At 38.5% G+C, this 23,811-nt stretch overlaps 1 protein-coding gene across 1 annotated transcript; it reads right to left on the bottom strand.

Annotated features, from left to right (window-relative positions):
* Positions 1-820: 820 nt before the first annotated feature.
* On the bottom strand, positions 821-15,649 carry cbx6b (chromobox homolog 6b). The gene is made up of 5 exons (XM_059348215.1): positions 14,267-15,649; positions 7,745-8,027; positions 7,027-7,268; positions 5,120-5,299; positions 821-4,529 (listed from the first exon to the last, which is right to left on the bottom strand). The coding sequence occupies exons 1-5, from the start codon at positions 14,981-14,983 to the stop codon at positions 4,299-4,301; spliced, it is 1,653 nt and encodes a 550-aa protein (XP_059204198.1). The 5' UTR covers positions 14,984-15,649; the 3' UTR covers positions 821-4,298.
* Positions 15,650-23,811: the final 8,162 nt, after the last annotated feature.

Genomic DNA, 23,811 nt, shown 5'->3' on the forward strand with positions numbered 1-23,811 from the left:
AGAAATGCAATGCAAACTATCATGATGATAACTCTGTCATAAATAATAAGCTGCTGAGCTATTAACCTTATTAACAGTGATTGTATAGACATACGTTTGTACTACTGACTTCATATAACAGCATGAACCAGCAAAAGAATGAACCTACAACGTAGCTAAAGACAGATCAGCACCTAAGCACATAGTGATATAAACAGTGATGCATTTCACTTACTGAACATAGTCTAATGAAGTGAAGTTCCAAAAATCCTTATCCATTTCATTGGATTGGATAAAAACTGTCTCAATAGCCCAGTTGAGGTCATAGTGGAAGCTATTTTTATGTTGGCTTGTATGTTTGTATGTATTTTCATAGTATTATATGAATATAATACAGTATAACTACAGTGTGTTGTCCATTTCAGACTGCCACTGAATGTGAAGTCTTGAACCCATTATGATTCTAACACGTGAAACTGAAAAAAAAAACAGTTTATTCATAACTACATGAGACACGACAGATGACTCACTGAGTTTCACTAATCCTCAATATGCTCTTAACTCACATCAACACCTGCTGCACCTGCGGGTGAAAGCTTCGAGCTTTTCTACTTGAACTCTACTTTAATTTCCTTGGGAGGAAAATGGAACTTTTTTTCTGTCATTGAAGAAACAAGTATTTTTTCTTGTGGAATGTGGAGAGCACACTTAGTGTCGGAGGGTTTGCTGTCACAGCAGGTTTTCTTACTGCTGCACTTGAATTGCAAGTGTGTGTGTGTGTGTCCTTGAATAAAAGAACACTTTTCTAAAGCAGACGAATACTAAGAAAAGAATCACACTCTTTACATTTGAAAATTAGGACTTTAATAAAGATTTGAGGTTTGTACACGGCACATATGCAGAACAATACAACACCATACAAGACATAGACATACAGTATTTATACAAACAACATGAAATAGACAGATACCAATGCATACAGTGAAAAAAAATCTGATTTGTCATGTAAGAAAACACTGCCAATAGAGTTTCAAAAGCTTTCAATGCCAATAGCTGTAAACGGAATAATGCCACACCACTATCAAAAAGCCCAACAAAAAAGCTCTGACACGAGCCGAACAGACACCAGGCATAATATTATAATAACACTGCAGACTGAGAGGCATTATCAAAGACACTATTAGGCACAGCGAGACGATTCTGACCTGATTCAGCATCAGTTTGGCGGCACTACACAGAAATTCCTGTATTTTAAATGTTTTATCAAACCTCTTAAATCTTAAAAATCCACCAGGGAATTCACGAGACACTGATGCTTAATTAGTTCAAAATATCTCACGGTGTGAATTTTCCATCAGGATAATAAATTAAATGATTTGTTTACATGGGTACAAACACCCTGACAGGCACTTTCCACTCAGGATTATTTTTATGCTAGGGAGAGCCAGTGTTTTAACAAGTGTGATATGAACAATCTCTATTTAACATCACATGTCTCACACAACAGTGGAGAACAATCATTAAAGAGATGGAATTTCAGAAACATACCGGATGCACCGAGGCATGTAACAAACATACAGCACAACTCATGCATGGAATGTAGGAAGGTTGGAAGAGTCGGAGGTTGCAGGTTGTTAATATATCAAACCACATTATTGAAAATTGCAAAGAGGAAACAGTCAATATCTAAAAATGTTAAACAGACTGTGAGTGCATTATGTTAATTTGAAAATAATGATACAGGTATGTATGTAGGTTGCATTCAGAACCATGGATTTAAAGAACCAGCTCAGTGGATAGAAATATGTTGGCATTGTACATTTCTGCAAACCACAAATATGTTAATATAAAACAGATTTTGCACACTTTAGCGTCCATAGGAGGTGCACAGGGCTTTCAACCAATGTGAAACCATTTACGTTAAAAATGAAATGCTGAGAGCAAGTGCTCCGTAATTCAGATGACGTAGTATAATGAGCGTTAAAATCCGTGTGGACAGGTGGTCGGTATGGATGGGTGGGGCAAACAGACTTTGGACTTTCACCCAGTTAACCACCTGTTTAAACTACGACGTTGGAGAATAAAACTAGGCCAGTTAGTGTGTTTAAATGTGATGCCAACAAAGCACTGGTATGTGTTGCGTAGGGAATGAGAATGGCTTGCAGCAGGTCAGAAATGTGACATTCAACATATCTGTAGTGTCCAAAAACGTACAATGTCAAGATTTTTTTCTGGTGACTGGGCTGCAAATGTTATGTATCTCTGTATGAATGTTGCAAAATTAAATTCAAGAAAATAAAGTGTGCTACAGGATGAAGCCAAAAGTTGTCATCTGAGACACATTTCCTTGATCAGAGCCCATATTTTGACCTTGATTTTCTAGATTTGCACAAAATGACATAAATGGGGTAAAGGCTTGTCAAAAAATATGCAAAGTACCCCTCCAAAAAGAGGAACATTCTGCTAATGGTGGTGATTTCCGAATGGAATCTTGTTTCAGATTTGTTCAGTGACTTATTGAGAGACCCTCAGGCCTTAATAAAAACAAAGACTGGAGGCACTGTCCTCTTTTGTGAAATGTGTGAGCTGCAAAGTGCAGTGGCAAGACATTATAGGTATAATGAATACATCATGCAGAGGTGAAAACAATGGAGCATCACTCCTCAAAAGTGCCCAATCTATTTTTTCCTCCCTGTCCTCCCTCTTTCCTTTCTCTTTCATCATCTACTCCTTGCTGCCATTAACATTCTCTTCACTTTCTACAACACTTTTCATCACCTTACCATGACTTCCAACTCTAAAGCTGTCGCAGTCCTTAATTAACTTCACTCCGACCCTGCTGCACTCACGGAGGGTTTTCAGCTGGCTTTACACAACTTCTGGCAGCCATAGTGGAGGTCAACAGCTCTTAGGCTACAGCAGCTGTGAACAACTCATTGAATTTCTCCTAGCTCAGCTGTCTCAATGGAATAAATAGACAATAATTTCTGCACAGACTGGAAATGGAGAGAAAAAGCCAGCTTAACTTTTTTGAAGGTAACACATTTCGCCTACCAGCATCTGCAATGCTCACTATTTAACAAGAAGTGTCTCCTTTGTTTATTCTGCACATAAACAAATTGTATACAGGTCAAATTGTTGGTTTTAACACTAGTCATTTTATGGATTTAAGAAGTCTACAAAATAAATTACCAATTCTCGCAAACTTTTAAAGTGTATTATAAATTTAAGTATCACAATTTGGCTCCTAAAATTGTCTTGTTCAGCATTTGGTTGTACTAAAGACACTCTAAGGGGGTGGCTGACTGTTCATTTTTGTGTCTTGCGAACCAGCTTAGCTAACAATTGGACGAGCTTGTAACTTACAGTCTCACTCTCTTCCAAATATGGTCACAACTGGCTCCAAGAAACCAAGATGGCAACGCCCAAAAACCAAGATGACAGCGGCCAAAATGACAAACTCTGGGCTTCAACATCATAGTCGACAAACCCATCGGTGACAGCACGGTTGCTATATCCACATACAGTCTATGATGTTAATTAGTGAACTTAAAAGTGCTGGTAGGTGGATTTTGTTACCTTTGGACAGAGCCAGCTAGCTAGCCAGTCTTTATGCTAAGCTAAGTTAGCTGGCAACTGACTACTATCTTTATATTTACTGAGCAGACATGAGTGGTATTCCTCCTCTCATCTAACTATCAGTGAGGAAGTGAATAAGTATATTTCCCAAAATTGCTGTAAAGGTTTGTTAGCTAGCTTATCATACCAGTTAAAAAATAGCTAACCATCACTATCATTGCTTATACACTTTTAATTGAATTTATAGCTAACAGAAGGTCAGTAATTTGGTAGTGTTCACATATTCACATTTTTATTAGTTGCATCCATTAATTACACAGCTGATTCGCTAACATAGCACAGAATAGCTAGGACCAATCACAAAACAGTCTATTGTGGCCTTAATTCAGATACATATGTACTTTTTTTCAAATATATGTATATTTTACTTACTTATTACTTTAAGTTTTAAAGCTATATTTATGGGAATCTCATCTTGTATACAATTTTCAATTGGGCCTCCATGTTGGCATCAGATGTTGTTGCTAGAAGTGTGAAGAAGTAACTACAAAGCCTTGATGTAAGTCATATTTACCATTCATTTTCCATTTTTTTACATACTTGTCAGTCCGTGCCACATAGAGTTGATGTAAAAATCCAGTAGCAGTGCTAATAATAGGCAAAATCCTCCCTTCTTGAAAGGGCTATAACTTTATCCCTCCCTTCACCCTCCTTTCTTTCTCTTCCCCTCCCCCCATCTGTCATTGAGAACTCCTGTTGTGTTTACTGCAAGGCTCCCCTGGGTCCTTGGTTGCTCCACCGTATACCTCAACTCCGTTCTCGGTCCAGGGAGCCACACTGCCCTGGGTTACTCTGCCACAACGGGCCAAGCTGGCCACCTGGTTGGAAGACAGGACCCGGTCCCAAAGACCCACCTGGGACAACTCTCCGACTAGGGCCTGGGATGAATCAAAACCTCCACCAAGGGAATCCTGGAGGGAAAGAAAAGTGGGAATAGATGAAAGAAAGGAAGAGACAGAAGATAAAAAATACTTTGACTTTCATGCACATACAGGCTCATATTTGACTTATGCTTGAGCAAGGCTTTGGACTCGCTTTTGGGAAGTTGAAGGAGAACAGAAAGTGAACAGTATGAATGCAGGACTAGTGAACAAAGAGACTACTTGAGAGGGGTTCTTTTAGGTCTGGATGAGCGTCATCTATCCTGTAAGTCTTGTTGCTCATGACCATTATGCCCACACACACCTCATCCACTCAACTCTACAGCATAGCTCACCACTTCAACCCCTCGGCTAGCAGTGCGTTCCAAACCAATTTGTAGATTTACTGTGTGTTCCTTTTTTTCCGAGGCTCTTAGAGCATTGATGTGCTTGAATTTACTACTTTTATTTACAGCTCATGGAGAAGTCGGTAAGTGAATAGCCCTGCAGCTGCACTGAGTGAACTGCAATTTGCTTGCAGCTTTGTAGTCAGCCGTAGCCTGAAGGGCATACCAAATTAGATTTCTTTTGGAGTAAGCCAGTGATCAGTGCAAACTCTATTCATTCAGCATTTCACTTACCTGCTCCTGCCCCAGTATGAGCATTCCTCCAGGTCTGATGTGATGTCCGGCTGCCAGTGCGTGACCCTCGCCCCTCAGCTTACCCCCCTGGTAGGCCTGCCAGGCTCCTCCCTTCTGGTTCCAGCTCACACAGATGTGCTGCCAGCTGCCTCTGGAGAGGTTGAGAGGCAACTGCGCCACCTAGGAACGGGAGAGAAAATGGAAAGTTCAGATAAAGTAAGTGTTTCTACACATCACACCACACATTTGAAGGTAATACTTGTCATTGTACGAATAGTTTTAAGCTTCCAAGCTTCATTCATAACGTTGAAATTCTGAATGAACATTCGAATGCTGTGGAGCCTCTTTTTTTGTGTGTCTATTATTTCTGCGCAGTTGCAAATAAACTAATATTATTAGAAGAATTAGATTCTAGATAGGCTTTATCAGAAGGACCCACAGGTGGCCAGCATTGCAACTCGAATTAAACCAGCACAACTTGACGCCAGATCAGCAAACTTGCTTTTTCTGGGTATACCCAGCGGCCACCAGGGTGTTGTTCAAAAAGGTTTTTTCTAAAATATGAAGACAGACATCCGAAGCTTCTTTCAAAATCCTCAATAAAAGCCTCGACTGTAAATAAAATTACATTCAGTGCAGCACTAGTCATCCAGCTGTATCTCTATAGCTGCTGGATGTCTTTTTTCCCTCCTTGTTTCATAAGTTGGTTGTTATGCAGTAATCCCTAAGTCCCAAAGACATCTTGCTACCTCCAAGGACACAGAACTTTTCCTCCAGGCATCTATTACCATAATGACTTCATTGAATTATACCTAAGGCCACAGCACTGCACTACACCGCCCTGCAGTGCTGTCAAGGTGGTACATTACTTTGTCATTAAAACACATGAATGAGGCCATTTAGCTTGTCTGCCCAATTGGCTCTTTCATATGATATGTTCAGCTTATTTGTATGCTAATACAGAGCACTATTTCTTCTTTAATAGACATTAAAAAATTATAATCAAGACTATATTGAGGTTTAGTGGTAGCATTTCAAAAAAGTGGGTAAGCCTTGTAGAATGCAGCAATGAAACTCATCTCGGGTACTGTGGTGATAATAAAATTGTCATATACAATGATATGTACACTGGTTGTCCTCAGGTCTCTCACACTGTATTTTTCCCAGACTACACTGCAGAGATACGTTTTTTTTTTTTTATCCCATCCCATTTTTATTTAAGAGAATACTCAGGTTTTATTAAATAAAACCTTTAAAGGATTTTGTGAGTACATACATTTGCCATAACAAGTTTTAAACTGACTGCACCATTACAGCTAATTACAAATTACACTGAGCAGGGTAAAAAAAAAATACTTATAGATATCACCATGAAACTTCCTTAATGTATTACTTAAATTAAGACAATTGTTTTTTTGTGTTTCAAGTTTTCTGAACTTTTATGTTTAAATATGCAAATTAACTATTTTCTTATTAAATATGTGTAAATTTGCATACATTTCCACAACTGAAATCTGAAATTGGATAATGCCAGATTCAGCATTTTTATCATACCTAAAATGTTATGTTGTATCGTCATCTCTGCACCATCATTGCAGCCGGGGAATGACTGCGCTTTCTACCTATGTATATTATAGTTGAGACATCACAACCTCACAGAATTTGTGCATTTCTCTGGGGATTGAGCATTTTCATACTTTCACTGTATTTATTTAGCACCTAGACCTGCTTTATAATCAAAAAAGTCCCACAATATGGGACCTTTATGTCTCGAATCAATAAATAGTTAGAAATATGACCCACACACCATGACACAAATCTCCGGGAGAAAATCAATTGCACCGGAGCAGTAGATAAGTCACTTCAGATATGCAGGATATACTCCCTCTCTTGACTTGATACAGTACCTTGTCATTGATGAGCAGCTCAGCGGGGGTATGCAGGCCTTGCAGCAGCACCAGTTCATTGGGTTGCTCAGAAACAGCGTAAGACAGAGGTGTCCCGATTCCGCCCTCTGCAGGCCGCAGCCACAGGCAGACAGTGAAGGCCCGCAGCGCTGGGATGGAGTGTTTCACAACAGCGTACATGTAGTTTGTCCGAGTCGGGAAGGACAGCCTGTAGCCCTCTGGGAAAGAATGCCCCGAGACACCTGGGACACAAAGCAAGAACACAAAAGAAGTGATTAATTAAGTAATCAAATAGTAATTAAGTCATCTATCTGGCAAGACACCAAATAGATTTCCTGCTTATCTAATATACTGTGTCTGCACTTCTTCACATCAAACCATCTGATGTGTTTTTTATAAGCAGGGCATGAATTTCATAGTCTTTCTGATCTTTTTTTTTCTTCTTTTACATAAGTAACACATAATTTATTCATCATAAAGAAACCCCATGGCTTGATTTGATTAAGAGTAATACAAAAAACGAAATGAAACATCTGTGGTAACTTTATGCCAGATAATTTCTCATCATCAGTGACTTCAGTCATCATGCAAGTGATTCATCACTTCTCTCTTCTCTCATCATATTTCATACCTCTTTATTATATATAAATTAATTTACACATTAAAGCAAACACACAGATTCTGATTGTTTCTTGTCCATCTCTCTGTCAGAACCTACCTCCCTCCAGTCCTGAGAGTCGGTGATGTAGTTTGTTGATGCCCCGGTCGATTTCCTGTCTGTGCTTCTCTGTTTCCAGCCTCAGGGTTTTTCTTTCTTTCTCCAACAGCTCCACCTTTTTCTCCAGCTCCCCTTCCAAGTCTTCCATCCTCCAGGGCCTGTCAGCACCAACTCTGTGCCCGGGATCGGCCAACCTTTCTGGGCCGCCAGACATCCCGCCTTCCTCTGGCGCTCCTGAGGTGCTGCTGTCCGTCTGGTTGTGAGGAAATGGGCCAATGTCTGACTGCAGAGGAGGGAGACAGTGGAGAAAAAAACTGTTTCAGTGTGGGCATTACAGGATAATATGGTAAAGTACTCTGCACTATATTGTCAAGTACTCCCAGTAGTCTCTACACTTGATGTGATGTTTAAACACACCGTTCAGATAATATTGCATCTACTACTACTATAGCAGTGAATCTCAACATTAGGTCCATTGCATGCCTATGCAAGGAAAAGTTATTACACCCAATTAATAATTGATTTTGCTGAGACATTACATCACGCCTGGGGGTACAACTAGGGGCTGATTTAATGAGGTTTCACTATGCTGTAGTTAATGTAATGTTTCATCCTTAAGGGATAGTTTGCCAATCCAAGAAACAGTTGTGCACATGGAGCGTTATTTTTCCCCCAACCGTGTGTTGCCTAATTACGCACTGGGCTGTGATTGGATGGTACTTGTTACTTTGATACATATTTGTGATTGGATGCTACACTAGGAACTATGGTGGAATTAACAAGCTAGCTAGCTAACTAGTCAGCTGCTAAGTGAGTAAAATGTATAAACTTAATTCTTCATCCACATACTACATATAAAGCATCATAGAATTAGCTAAATAGCCGGCTATCCACTAGTTAGCTAGCTTAATTGCTGATTGTACCTTGCTTTCATGCTAAACTCGTTATAGAACATGGTCCCAACAACAGGCTGCTGGCTTCAACAACTGTTGCCTCACCCCTCCCTCCAGAAGACTTCTTGGTCAGGAGGGGAGCAGATGGTAGCCCCAGAGATATATTGGCTAGCTAGCTAACTAGCTACTCACTAAATTTGTCAAATGTAAAAACCTAATACTTCATCCACACACTCTCTTCAGAGTGTAGAAAATCACATTGCACAGTACAATTTAGTTCAGCTATTTTTTGTAACCAGTATAGGATAGAAGCACAGTGGAATTAGGCTAACTAGCCACCCAAAATGTGCTTCACCCACACATTCTTGTCACAATACAGGAAAGCACATTGCTATGAGTGTTGCCAACTCCTCAGTGAGGAAAGTAGCTATTGGCTATCCTAAAAGTCTGTAGAAGTTGCTAAATGACATTATCGCCTAATTTGCATAATTTACTCCTTAAGTAACTCCTTAATCTGGCCTCGGGACGGGCAAAACTGACCCAAAATTGACACTGACTGTAAACCAGCCAGCTTGGTGCCAACATGTGCGATTTACAGACTGGACGCCGAGGGGTTAACATCTCCTGCTCTGACTGCAGCCGGGAGAGGCTCCTGCAGGAGGACTGTACCGCTTGTGAGTGCTTTGGGGCAAGGGAGGGGCCGCTGGCAGCCCTCACGGCTCATTAAGAATAGTAAGAACGAGTCTCCAAAAGTCTCCAATAACACCAGAAAAAGTCGCTAGATTTGTCACAAGTCGCTTTTTTGAAAAATAGTCACTAGAGAGGTCTGCTAAATCTAGCGACAAAATCGCTAAGTTGGCAACACTGATTGCTATCTCCAAATTAATCGCCATTGACAGCACAATAATACTAGCCAATTACAGCACAGTAGGGAGGGACAAGGTGAAACTAAATAATGTGTACCTCCCAATATAAATGGTTGTTTCTACAATTTTTTCCATTTTATTTTATGGTTTACTCAAATGAGATACAATGCACTTAATATTGAACTTTAAAGATGTTGGTAGGTGGAGAAAACGAATAAGCATATTTACAAAAATGTCAAACTATTCCTTTAAACTTTTTTCCCTTTATATTGAATCTCAAAGCTTACCCCAGTTTAGCTTCCCCAAAGAGTATAAACAAGTTTTTTTTTAAACATTGCTGAGAAATTATTCTGTATTATTCTGTGTTGATGTTTTCATGTTGCTCTGGAATCTCGGGCATGATTAAAGCAGGGTATTACTTTAAAGCTTTCTTTGTGACAAAGAATTTCACAGAGAAGATAACAAAGCTGTCTATATTCAAGTGTCACAGAAAGTGTTGGGTATGAACAGATCTTCAAACTCAGTCATCTCATGTCTGCAGGGATTTTTCTGTTTTCAATTAAGTATAACGCACCAAATAATTGCAAGTCAGAAAAGGCTGCCAAGGCAATCAACTATTTCAGTCAAAAACAAATTGCTATGCCACTGCATAATGGTTCACAGAAATAAACACCCAAACCACAAGGGAAGGGATGGGGGAGTACAGACGCTGCAATATTCCTAAAACCTGCGTGGTCCAAAATATCCACCGAGCAGCGTGGAGTTGAAATACATAGTCACCTCCGGGGGATTAATATAGAAAACATATACACATGCAGGACAGAACAATAGCCTAAATAAAAACCACACAGTTTGCACAGCACTTAGTGGTATTGAAAAATATGACATAGATAAACTAAGGCCATATGAGAGGAGAAATGTTATCAAAAATGATAAAAATATGAAAATGTGACAATCTAATGGATAGAATTTCCAATGTTATCCTCACTTCACCCTATTTAACAAGTATGTTTTCCAGTAGAATTAATATTCCACAGATATAGTTACTTTGTAGGCAAATCAACCACAAAATTGTTAGTATTGTATTTTTTTTTCCAACCATGAAGTTGAAATATGTTATTATCTTCAAGTACAAACATATTTACTGCCATATTCAATGTCTTTTACAATGGAAACCAAATTTATAACTAAGCACTTGCTACGTACTGCACACTATGTTGCATTTTTAGGTGATCTTCTCTCAAATACTTTGAACAGTTCTGTTATGGAGCCTGGGGTTAGGCTTTAAGGCATCTGTTTACATGTTCAAATGTTTTTTTAGAGAAAACATTGAATACAACATTCCTCCAGGAAGGGAACTCAGCAAAGTTTCCCCTCCTCACACTAACTTGACAACCAAGATGATTGTGTCTGGTGCTTATTGTATTTCTCTGTGTGCCTTTTGTGTTTTTATCAGCCACACATTATTAGTCTGTCAACTCAAATATCTCAACAACTATTGGATAGCCATGCAATTGCAGATATCCATCATAGCCAAAAGATAAATTATAAAATAAATGTATTTAGTGTCAGCAGAAGGTCAAATAGCTCCCCAAAAGTGAAGGCAAGACATAGACTGTATAAATAATGGACGTAGTCTCTGTGAGCACAGATGAAGCCTTTTGGGCATTTCCCACAGTCGCCATCTTGGCAAAGCTGACTCCGCCCAACTTCCCGAATAATCCAAAAATGGGCAGAGAGCTGGAGCTGAGGCGGCCGAAACACGCCCACCTAGCTCGAAGCTACTGAGCTAGCGGAGGCTACATAGGCTAACAGGCTAGGCTGTGATGTTCCTGTCTGTTGGTGTCGCCCCAACTTACACTGCTTTAATTAAGTTAAGTTACTCTAAAACTTTACCACACCAGCATCAACTTATTTGAGATATATAATCAGGGTAATTTGAAATACTGATTTTGTCGAGACTTGCAGTAGTGTTACCGTGAATCAGCATGTCTGAGACAAACAAGTAAGCCTGAATTTAAATAAAACTTTACTCTAGCTAAAAGTTGTTTATTTGGATTTCCGTTTAACTGTATTAATGTAATGTTAATGAGCTAAGTGACATGTTATGGTGATCAGTATTCTTACGTAAATGTTGGATTGATACTGGCCAAAACATATTGGTCGCCCCCTGGTGGCTGGCAGAAGTATAGGTTATAAATATCGCTATGATAGCAGATGGGACTACTTTCACATTGTATCCACTCTATAATTTTCACCGCAACTGTCCTTTTTCCCTAAACATAACCAAGTAGCTTTATCGCCTAACCAAACTGCAACCTTTTGATATTATGAACCACGTGTTTACAACTATAATCGTTATGTTTAGTTATGAGGACATGTTGATCTCTTGCACTAGTTAAGGCAACACTATTGTTTGCTATATTAGAAGGTAGGAAAAAATCAACATGGTCTCACAGAAATCTGTGAAATAGCCACGGATTTCGCTTCACTCAAAATCCGTGGAATAGCTACGGAATCGCTAAAATTTCCGTGAAACTGACACGGATTTCGCTACAATGCAAGTTAATGACAGTCATATCCCGTGGCTATTCCAACATACAAAGTGATTATGTACATTCACTGAGTGAATATTTAGAAAATAAAACATATATTTCTCGCTAGAAATGTGATCAAAATCCATTTTTATGCAGAAACAAAGTCAAAATATTGATTTTTTCACTAAAAATGAGAGAACTGCCCGCCATGTTTTTTGTTCTGATCGCCGGAACCTTGAAAGTCACGTGACTTAGAACAAACCAATAGGAAAAAATATCCATGGAACAGCCACGGGATATGACTGTCTTTAACTTGCATAGTAGTGAAATCCGTGTCAGTTTCACGGAAATTTGAGTGATTCTGTCGCTATTCCACGGATTTTGAGTTAAGCGAAATCCGTGGCTATCTCACGGATTTCTGTGAGACCAGGTTCGAAAAAATAACCTATGTGGGAGGACTTGTTGGAATAAATAATGTTAGAATTAGAGATGCATAAATGCAAAACTTTCAGAGCCAGAGCCATCCATTCTGCCTAATGGGAAAAATAACTGCATAAACCCAATAGCATCTATTATTTAATTTGTTCAATCAAAAATGAGAATAATGATATTGAAAATAAGCCATAAAGTATAGACTAAAAAGTCGATTGCTCCTCACACAAAGCCCAGTGCAGAGGATCTGCACACTGGAGCTGGATCAGCCTGATAAGACGGAGCGCTTACTATCATTTAGCCTCTGGTTATAGCAGAAATCTTACTGATGTTGCAGGAAAAAAAATCATATCGGCACAAACTGCTATCAGACGCTGTGGCACCGAGTGTACTGGTAGGTTTGCTGGAAATAGAAAACCATTACAGTGCCTGCACATGCACACCATTTGCTACCTCAGCTGGTTTGCCTCTCATGGCGTGGCCAGATGTTGTTCAGGACATATAGTGAAGCTTGTATGTGGATGCTAATGGTTGTAGAAAACTAGGATAGGAATTTAACACAGTTATTTGACCTGGATAGTATTCCCAGATTAGTGCTCTTCTTGTATATCCACCAGCAGCTGATGTAAACACCACACTGTGCTACTGAAGTAGGCCAAGTAGCTCCATAGAAACGTGACTTGGATGGTAAAAGACACACACTGGCTACAGTATTGTGTTTTATAACGACATCACCTTGAGACCTGTGAAAGCCATTCAGATCTCATCCTGTCAAAAAGAAATGTGTTCCTCAATGGTGTAAACATGAAGATTATTCAACCCTTTTGAATTCTGGAGGTTTCCATTGACAGTGGTGATAAAAACAGACAAAATGGGCATAATCCACAAAGAGAATGACCCGTGCACACATGTCCTACATACACACAGTGAGGAGTACTATACTGCAGAGACACGTTCAGTCTGAGCTTTCTACAAATAAAGGCAACTCATAAATTATGTATGGGATTTCTTTAGCCAAAAATGAGGTTATAAATCATCGGATGCTGGTCAGATAAGAGAACGTTTCATGTTACTCTGCTATACTCTCTCCTCCCCACTTACCTTTATCCCCATCTCAACTACCCTCTCCTCCCCCTCTTCTCTCCAGCCTCTTTTCTCTGTTTCCCTGCCTCACTTTTCATCTGTCTTTCTTTTTAAATCTCAATCTGTTTCCTTGGCGAGAGAAATCAGCATGCTTGCCAAAGCAATCACTTCATGTATTATTAAAGGCATTATCAGACGAGAAAATACGATGATATGGAATCACTTAATGTTGATGTTAATCAGCAATTAACATCAATATCGTTTCATATTAAGTCATGTGATATTTGATTATACTGTAAGTATGCAGGGGAAAAAAGGAAGAGAGACTTATATTGTTTCTTTATCTGGCTGCCAATATCACATACAAAGCTTTCTGGATAACTCACTTGTTCTCATTCAAAATTTAAAAACCTGCTTTTAAAGCACTCATGCATGCTCAGAAATCCTAAAAGGGACTGAAGGGACAGATATAGCCACGGATATCAGCTCTGATCATGACTTTTTACAGCAGAATGTAGCTAGAGTTGGACTTGTAGTGCATTAATATTCAAAGCCGTTATCAGACCATTTAAATAAGTGAATGTTTCAATAGAGAGATCCTGCTTTATGCCTATAAAGTCCCAGAGATTGCTCCCTGGGCTAAAATCTCAAGTATTGTTTTAGCTGAATGCATGAGATGATTTATGTGGATTTTCTTCACACTCTACCTACCTCCAGTTTCTCTATGCGGTCTTTGAGCTGAGTGATAGCCTGCTCCAGCTCATCCACAGCCCTCACTGTGAGCAAGTGGACCCCGTCGGGCGTCGAACCCGGGCTATCCCGCACCATGATCCGCTCCAGGTGCGCCTCCTCCCCGGCGCTCTTGCCCCCCCACAGCCCCGCAGCAGCGCTCCCGCGTCGGTCCGCGCTGGTGCTCTTCCCGTCCAGCCCCTTCTCACACTCGGATAGCTTCCCCGTCAGCTCCCGGATGGTCCTCTGGTCTGTTAGTATCTGGTCCTTCTGCTGCAGGACGGTCTGCCGGAGCTCCTCCGCGGTGGTGCGGAGGTAGCCCCAGTCTTCCCCGGCGTACAGCGACGGGTCTTCCGCTTGTTGCTGAAAGTTTTTCGGGTTGCACTCCCCGGCGGGGATCGGCGTGCAGATGAGCCGGCTGACCGTTGGGTCATGCCCGGTGAGTCCGGTGACCCCGTCCAGCCCACCGAGCCCGATGTTGAACGTGGGTGCTTCTGAATCGGGTGTTTCAGAACCGTGGAGAGCTCCTAAAGACCCGACCCGGGCCACGGAGCCCGCCGCAGCGGGGCTCTGCGCAGCCGCGTCCGGATACAGCGAGTGGTTGTCGGTGGCTGGCTGCTGTTGTGCCGCGGCTGCCCTGGAGGATCCGGTGTGGACGGCTGCGATGATGCAGATAACCGCTCCGATGAAGGCCACCATCCCGGCGGCCAAGATAATAACAATGAACTTCAGGGTGGCGGCGGGAGCGATCGATTATTAGAAAAATCTAATAATAAGAAAAAGAATAAAACTCTTGACTCCGTGAGAAATTAAAAGCTAGAAAATAACAAATTATTTGTATGTAAATGGAGAAAAAATAAACCTCACTTTGCCTCTTTACCACAACAACAGGCGACTATAAAATGAGAGTTCCGCACCATAATTGAGTCAACACAAAACATCAGAAGCAGACAGTCTGTGATACACCTCCTCCCCCTGTTCAGCGCGCATGTCCTCGGTATTCAGGCAGAATCCAGCCTGTTAATACTGAAGCAGTGAGAGGGAGAGAGAAAGAGAGAGAGAGATCCATGCAGCCTGATAGCACATTTTTTTGGTACATTTTATCTCTCTCATCTAGCCTAGAGGTAACTTTTCCAGCAGTGTTTTAACCGCAATCCATGATACAAATAAACTAAAAAAAAATCTCCCACTAAAACATCAGATTTGCAATCAAATAGATGTTGCAGCATGTGATAAAAGTCATGCACTTTCGTTTTTCTGCTTCTCTGCACATGCATAACTATCAGTATTACATGAGGAAATTGTTTTTTCTCTCCCTTCGGCTTAATATTTTCCTGCTCTGCAACACATCACATTGCCTACTGTAATGCGATGTGTGGATGGCCATAAGTCAGCCTCAAGGCTCCCTATGGAACAGCTCTACAGCAGCAGAGATGACAGAATGATGGCCCTAGTGGGGGTTTAGTGTGTGAGTGTGTGTGTGTGCGCGCGCGCTGCAGAGCATGATACAGAGCTGGTGCTATTAGTGTGTTTCATTAAACCATGCTTGCCAGTAAAAAAATACTCTCAGTGTGATGCATTTGCACGCACGCGTAATTAAAAAATATATTTATGAGCATGCATGAGAGCAAGCGAGAGAGGGAAAATTAAACCTGCACACAGAGGCAAAGACAGGTGTGAAAAAAACTCCTCTCTGTGTGTATAAAATTAGTGTGTGATGTGCATTCTCACACAAGTATTAAGGAGGATTTAAGCTTAAGACTTCTCAAAGTCACAGGCGCCGAAAGCTCTAATATAAGATGTGCTAGGGAGACGGCGTGAGACATGTCTGCAGCAGAAAATAGCTCTTTGTCTTCACTGGAACACGAGGATAGTGAAGGAGATTGAGTCCTGTAGAGATGAGGACAAGAGCCAGAGAAAAGTAAACAGAAAACAGTCATTCCTCACACATTAGTAAGAGGGATGATTTGTATTCAGCGTATACACTAAATGTCACTAGTGGCATTTGGGCTGTAAATAGCTTTACAGGAGTAGTGTGGGCTCTTATTGTAGTAATTTTTCGCAGTCTTTGTTGATTTATTACATCTAATGATGATTGTAGCGGTGCTTGGAGCTTTAAATGGTTCTTATTTCAGTATTTTAGGATGATGGAGGTGTAAACACCGGCTCTGTACATGAATGCATTTGGGGATTAAAGTGTGAAATTATGTTTTCTTATTGGAACTTAATGTTCAGCACTGCAGCACAGAACATATTCAGCTCCACTGAGTCTGAACTTTAATATGAGGAGTAGCATGGATGGATAATGGGAAAAGCCTCGGGGCACAGGCCCAGGGGCCCAGAGTGTCAGGGGCTCCTCTGGCAGTCAGCTACAAAATGACAGTTAAAGAGACACTTAGTTACTAGGGAGAGACTCAAAATCACTACGAATAAACAAAAAACTACTACAAAGAGACGCAAAACCACTGTAAAAGACACAGAAACCACAAACAGATGCCTATAAAATAGGGCAAAACAACCACTAACACATAGACACCAACAATGACAACGACAAAAAGACTTAGAATGACTATAAGGAAACATAAAATGACTACACCAAACACACCAAAAAAATTACAAAAAGACTAAAAATAACTACAAAGAAACATACAATGACTACACCAAAAAAATGACAAAGAGACTAAAAATAACTACAAAGAACATACAATGACTACAAAGAGATTCACACCAGCTCAGATAATGTTAATCAAAGACTCTTGTACCAAACAGGAATAGAGTCAAAAAGGCCACAGAGAAATATAAAAACACTAAAGAGACACAAAACACTATGGATGAAGAGATTCACAATTACTGTGAAGATGTAATTTCAAGAGACAACAACCATGAAGGGATACAAAACGTTCCCAAAAGATTCACAAAATGAGATACAAAACAACTACAAAGAATCTCAAAATGACTGCAAAGAGACCAAAACACAGACAAAAAGAATCAAAATAATTTAAAATGAAGAAAAAATGACTACAAAGAGACCATAACGAGACTCACAAGCACTATGAAAATGGAGAAAAAAACAACCATAAAGAGAAAAAATAACTACAGACTTAAATCAACTACAAAGAGACTCAAAGCAACTATGAGATACAAATGAGCTACAGTACAAAGAGACCAAAACAACTACAGAGAGACTCACAACAACTCCAAAAAAAGAGTCTTGTACCAAACAGAAGGAAACTCAAAAAGACCACAGAGAAACAAAAGGACTACAAAGATACATAAATAAAAAAGATCTACGAGACATGAAGAGACTCACAACTGTGAACATGTTACTTAAGGAGACAACAAACAGGAAGGGATTCATAAAGCTCCTCAAAAGATACATAAAATGAGACACAAAACGCCTGCAAAGACTCTCAAAATGACTACAAAAAGACCAAACACTGACAAAAAGAATCAAAATAACTTCAAAGGAACTTACATGTGTATACAAAGATACCATAACAAGACTCACAACAATAGCCTCATTAATACCTGTAAATGCACTATGTAGAGTGATCTACAAATAGTGCTTGATTTGCACACATGTTTTGCTATCCACAAATACAAATTTCTAATTTGTAACTTGTATTTTGTTTTTTACAAATAAGTGTGTATTTGTAAATATATTGTGTATTTGTAAATACACAATTTTATGTTTGTAAAAACAAAAAAGCCATTTGTAAAACTGAAAATTGTGTTTGTGAAGTGTGACTCTGCATTTGTGAATCATCAATCACACACACGCATCTCTTTCCTCAAATTTTTGAGACGTTCTTGACAAGATCCACACAGATCCACATGGCCCGCCGCCCTCAACCAGTGTTGTTGCATACTAATATTCCTTCCACAAACACCAATTTAGGATTTGTAACTTGTGTGTTGGTTTTTACAAATAAATGTGTATTTGTTAAAAAAAAAAAAAAAAAGGCATTTGTAAAACTGAAAATTCTGCTTGTGAAGTGTGTTTCAGCATTTGTGGATCACCAATCATACACAGCATCTTTTTCCTCAATGACGCATTTTTGAGACATTCTTGTCGAGAGAATCCACAAACACACAGCTCGTGATTCACAAATGGCCCGCCCTCCTCTACAGTAGTCGGCAGCTGTTTTTACAAATGGAAAATTGTGCATTTACAAATACACAATATTTTTACAAATACACAGTTATTTGTAAAAGACCAAATACAAGTTACAAATTAGAAATTTGTATTTGTGAATAGCAAAACATGTGTTTTTGTATTTGTAGATCACCCTCTGTGCGTTTACAGGTATTAATGAGACAATTTATTTAAGCCCATACACAACAACTATGAAAATGGGGACACTACAGGCTTAAAGCAACTACAAAAAGACACAAAACAACAACAAAGATACACAAAATAACTACAAACTTAAAGCAACTACAAGGAGACACAAAACAACAACAAAGATACACAAAATAACTACAGACTTAAAGCAACTACAAAGAGACACAAAACAACTACAAGACTCAAAACAAGTACAAAAAGACAGAAAATAACTACAAAGTGACAAAAAGCTACAACAATCGGGGACAACAGAACCACAGACATAACTTCAAAAAGACCAAAACAAGTACAAAGTGACACAAAAAAAAACTACAAAGTAAGACAAAAGGACAACAAACAGATACCAAACAACAAAAGGTGAAACAACTGTCCCGTCTGTCCGTCCTGCTCCTCTATAGGGGAGGTGGTGGTCTGTGCCCAGGTCTCAGGATGAGGCCACGTGGAGTATCTGTGCAGTAAAAAGGTCAGTCTGGGTGAAGCTTTACTGGACACGGCTGCCCAGTTAATTATGGAATGATATTGCTGATCTATTATGTCTATAAAAGCCTCTGTGAGAACGCTGTGGCCAGTAAGTCTGAGCTCAATTTATCCTCCAAGTCACCCTTAACCTTTATGTTGTGTGCTGCAGTATTATTAGTTTTAAAAAGTTTACTTTGTTGTTTGTTTTTCATTTTGTTAATACACTTTTCCCACAAGATTCCATCCATAATCTATGATTGATTTGTTCAGAGCTGCTCAGTTACTTGAAAGTCTGAAACCATTATGTCATTCTGTGTCTGTTGACGTCTTTGTAAGCTGGTGACTTAACCTCTTTCGGGGATGCATCAAATGAAATGCACTGAAAGAAGATTTTGTTTACGTATTTCAAGTTCCAAGGCTTTTAGTAGGATTGTTTTGTACGTTTATTCTCAAAACACATTTTTACAGAATTCACGTGATGTTGGTCTGTTGGTCTTTTTAACTTGTGTTCACAAAGTATATATATATATATATATATATATATATATATATATATATATATATATACAGTACATGCCAAAAGTTTGGACACACCTTCTCATTCAATGCGTTTCCTTTATTTTCATGACTATTGACATTGTAGATTCATCAAAACTATTAATGAACACATGTGGAATTATGTACTGAACAAAAAAGTGTGAAATAACTAAAAACGTCTTATATTCTAGTAAGTAAAGGGTGGTTACTTTGAGGAATTTAAAATACAAGACATGTTTTCAGTTATTTCACATTTTTTTTGTTAATTACATAATTCTATATATGTTCATTCATAGTTTTGATGCCTTCAGTGAGAATCTACAATGTAAATAGTCATGAAAATAAAGAAAAACGCATTGAATGAGAAGGTGTGTCCAAACTTTTGGCCTGTACTGTATATATACTTTGTTCTGTTCTGTTTTTAAAGGTGTTTCCCTCTTCTGTTGTCTGGTGCTTTATTGTTCTAGCTGTAATTTAATACCCTGCTTAAGGCTCCACTGTGTCAGCAGAATAAATAGTATCTACAAAACAGAGCTACTAATGGTCTGCATAGGAAGTCACTAAGTATTTTTTTACAAAAGTACTTTGCTTAAGATTTTGGTGTACTTTTTATTATTTGATTAATACTATAGCCTGTAGAACCTGCAGTCAACGTCTCACAATGAGGGTTTTTTCTGTGTTTATCGTTCAGGAAATTTGTACTGGCAGCCAAATTATTAGCAGAAGTATCCTCCTTCCAGAAACAGGCCCAGCGATTAAAACTGGTTAAAACACTGAATAAAGCAATTTCACATATAAAAATCCCCCAATGTTTTTCCAATGCTGTTTGGCGGACACAGGACCGCTAACATTTGCTCAGCTTGTTTCTCTAATAACTTAAGATCCAGGTGTCGGATGGCTAGAAGACTTTATCCAGTTAAAGTATATACTTAAAAAAAATATGCACAAAAAGTCAAATATGGCGGCTTTGAGTATACAACCACAACACTGCCGTATGTGCAATGGGGATCATCAAGTGACCTTGATTTCAATTGTAAGATAAGATAAATAAGATAAGACTTTATTTATCCCGCAGTGGGGAAATTTAGTTGATACAGGCACATATGTCTAGAAGACAGAATAAGAATAAAATAAAATAAGACATATACATACATTATATTCATTATATACATACATTTCTGCTTTTTTGCATTTATTATTAATATATTTGTTTTGTGTTTGTTTGTTTTCCTGAAAGTACTTTTTTAGTACTTAGTACATACTTAGTAAAAGTACTTAGTACGTTTTAACAGGTTAAATAGGTTGTTGCATGTAGTAGTGTGAACATCGACTAATAAATATATTTAAATATATAAGTGGTGTATGACATATATAATATCGAAAAAAAAATACAGAAGGCCTTATATAGGCCTAATGTGGTCGGATGTAAACAGAGATATTGCAAATAAACCAGTAAAGAAAAGTGTGGTTTAATTTCCATTGTGACATGTTTGGATTGATTAATAAAGTTTTGAGAAGATAATCACTTTATCTGTCAAGAACAAATCACATTGTCACAATCATTTCATGAAAAGAGGTAAAAAAAATGTTTTATTCCAACTTTATGGGCGACCGTGTAAATATCACAGGTCTGATCATTAAAGACATTTCATATGGAAAATGTACATATTATCCCTTTAATAAAATATGCTGAATTGTTATAGATTGAATCACCCAGTAACCATATTAATTAAAGTTACTGGGTACTAAATAAATAATTAAAATAGTTTAAAGTAGCTACTTCTTCCTCACTGCAACATCAAAAGCTGCCTACATTAGTTTTAATAATTAAATAATACTATATATGTATTATAATGCTGATAATATGTAAGCTCTCCATTTCAATACTCTTCCTTTACTTTTTTAATTTAATATTGCTATTTTTACTGAGGTAAGGATCTAAATATCTCGTCCGACACTGATAGTGAGATCAGATATTTGAAATGTTACGATCAATACTCAATATATTTAATCTACATTCATCAGCTTCATGTGTCAGAAAGTGTAAAAACGCAGAGGGGATGTTTGTGCTAATGTCTGAAATATTGAACCAAAGTTATTATTACTTTATGAGGAGAAAAAGAAGAGGAGGGAACAAGAAACAGATTAAATAAGTGTGTTATGAAGCTGTTTAAAATTCAAGTCATGTGTCCAGTGAGTTTATGGTGCCATCTAGTGTAGGAGGCTCCCTCCCTCTCTCTCTCTCTCTGCCAGGGCCTTTAATCTATTAAACTATAAATAATTAACCCAAGAACCAAAGGTTTCCCCATTTACTTCCTGTCTGGATTCTCTCACATGCAAGCATCAAATAGAATAGAAATACAATCAGAAGTCTTACCACACTCTCTACATGCGTTCACAGAAGGAAAACATCGTCGGCATGGTGACACCTGCACCTCTCCTCCTCCAGGGGTTCATGGGGAGTTCACTGACTCTGACATGTCACAGAAAGAACAAATCTGCAGTCTGAGAATAATAAATCCGTCAGAGCTGTAGGCCGAGTGCAGCTTGGCAACAGGAGGCCGAATGCCAAAATATGATGGTTGAAGTAAGGACAGAAATCAATAACTTTCTCTCCACTCATCGGGGGTTGTGATCAAATATTTCAGAGCAACTCTGTCTTTTTCTTCTTTATTTTGGTTCATTGGTGGAAAAAGGGCTCCCAGTGATCGATATTTCTTACGGTTTAGTGTCTACATACTGAGGTGTAACAGACAAAGACATATAAAGATCGAGATACATTCAATTAACATGAACGTTTCTGTATTTATTTTAAAAATATGAGGACACCGCTGCTTCTTTTTTGCTTTGTGCAGTCGGTGCAAGGAGGATTTTGAAATCTAAAGTGATAAAGTATGAGGATTATGGGATTTTTGTTACTGCAGCAGATAAGACCACTAAATTCCGCATTAACCAATCCAAAGTGAGAAATATTCACCATATTACTGTATTAATGGATTGGGATCACAGCTTTCAAAATATGCTCTAATTACAAGAACAGTTTGGGACATTTTCATATTTAAATAGAAATAAATCTGAAATAACAGAATACAAATGTGCCTCATTCTTTTTTTTTATTTAAATTTGCTTTATTTAAAATGTCAAATTATTATAATTAATATGATCATAAATAGACAAAATATAGTGTTGTTATTGTTATTATTATTATTTCATATATATTTTTAGAGAAGTTCAGGGGTCCTTTTGTTTGAATTGATCTGAAAATTATGAAAAAAATATTTGTGTTCCCAGTATATTCAAATGTACTGTTAACCTCTCAAATGGCAGTATTTTATGATTACTTATTATTATTTGACTTTATCAGTTTTTTAGTTTGTTGTTCAACCTTGTTGATAGTATGTTTAATGTTTTCTATCTAACAGCTAATGAAGCAAAGTCAATGGACTTTAGTTCTCTTTTCTAAAGTCAATCATACATGAACATCCCTTCTGTTACTGTACGTTATGCTATTAAAATTTACTAGGACAATAATGAAATAACATTGCAACATTTTAGCAATGCAGGTTTGATTAAATGCTGTGCACTGAACTTGTCTTAGTGTGGTGGGAACTGATTTGTACAAGCTACATGATCTGTAAAATCTGGAAAAGTCAGGAAAGAAGTCTGAATGTAAAGAAATGTTACTGTAGATACAGATATTGCAGCAAGTACTTCTGATACAGTTTTTTTTTTATCTCCAGGTGCTTGGAAGACACATTTTTCATTTCTGTTTTCCTTTGAATTTATATCTACTCTGTGGCTACATGTGTGAGTTTGATAGTACATGATAACGGACCACAAGTTGTTCAGAATCAGTTTCACTCACTGAATAGTATCTTTGTGACCCATCTCTTGACTTAAAGTGAAGAGATTACATTAAAAGATAGAGACTGTACCCATCCATTTTTTACAGCAGCTTTCTACCAACCATATCTATGTTCAATGTTAGGCAACGCCATCTATACCCCTTTTCGACCAAAGCAGTTTCAGGGTCAGTGCTAGTGCTTGTGCTGGTTCACAGTTGGTTCAACTTGCGGACCAGCCCTAAATCTATTTGCTTTTCCACAGGCTCTAGAGTAGGATGGCCATTCGTCCAGCTTTAGGCCGGACAGTCCGGCTTTTAAATGCCCTGTCCGGCTGCAGTCGC

Source organism: Centropristis striata, chromosome 13, assembly GCF_030273125.1.
Source record: "Centropristis striata isolate RG_2023a ecotype Rhode Island chromosome 13, C.striata_1.0, whole genome shotgun sequence".
NCBI lineage: Eukaryota > Metazoa > Chordata > Actinopteri > Perciformes > Serranidae > Centropristis > Centropristis striata.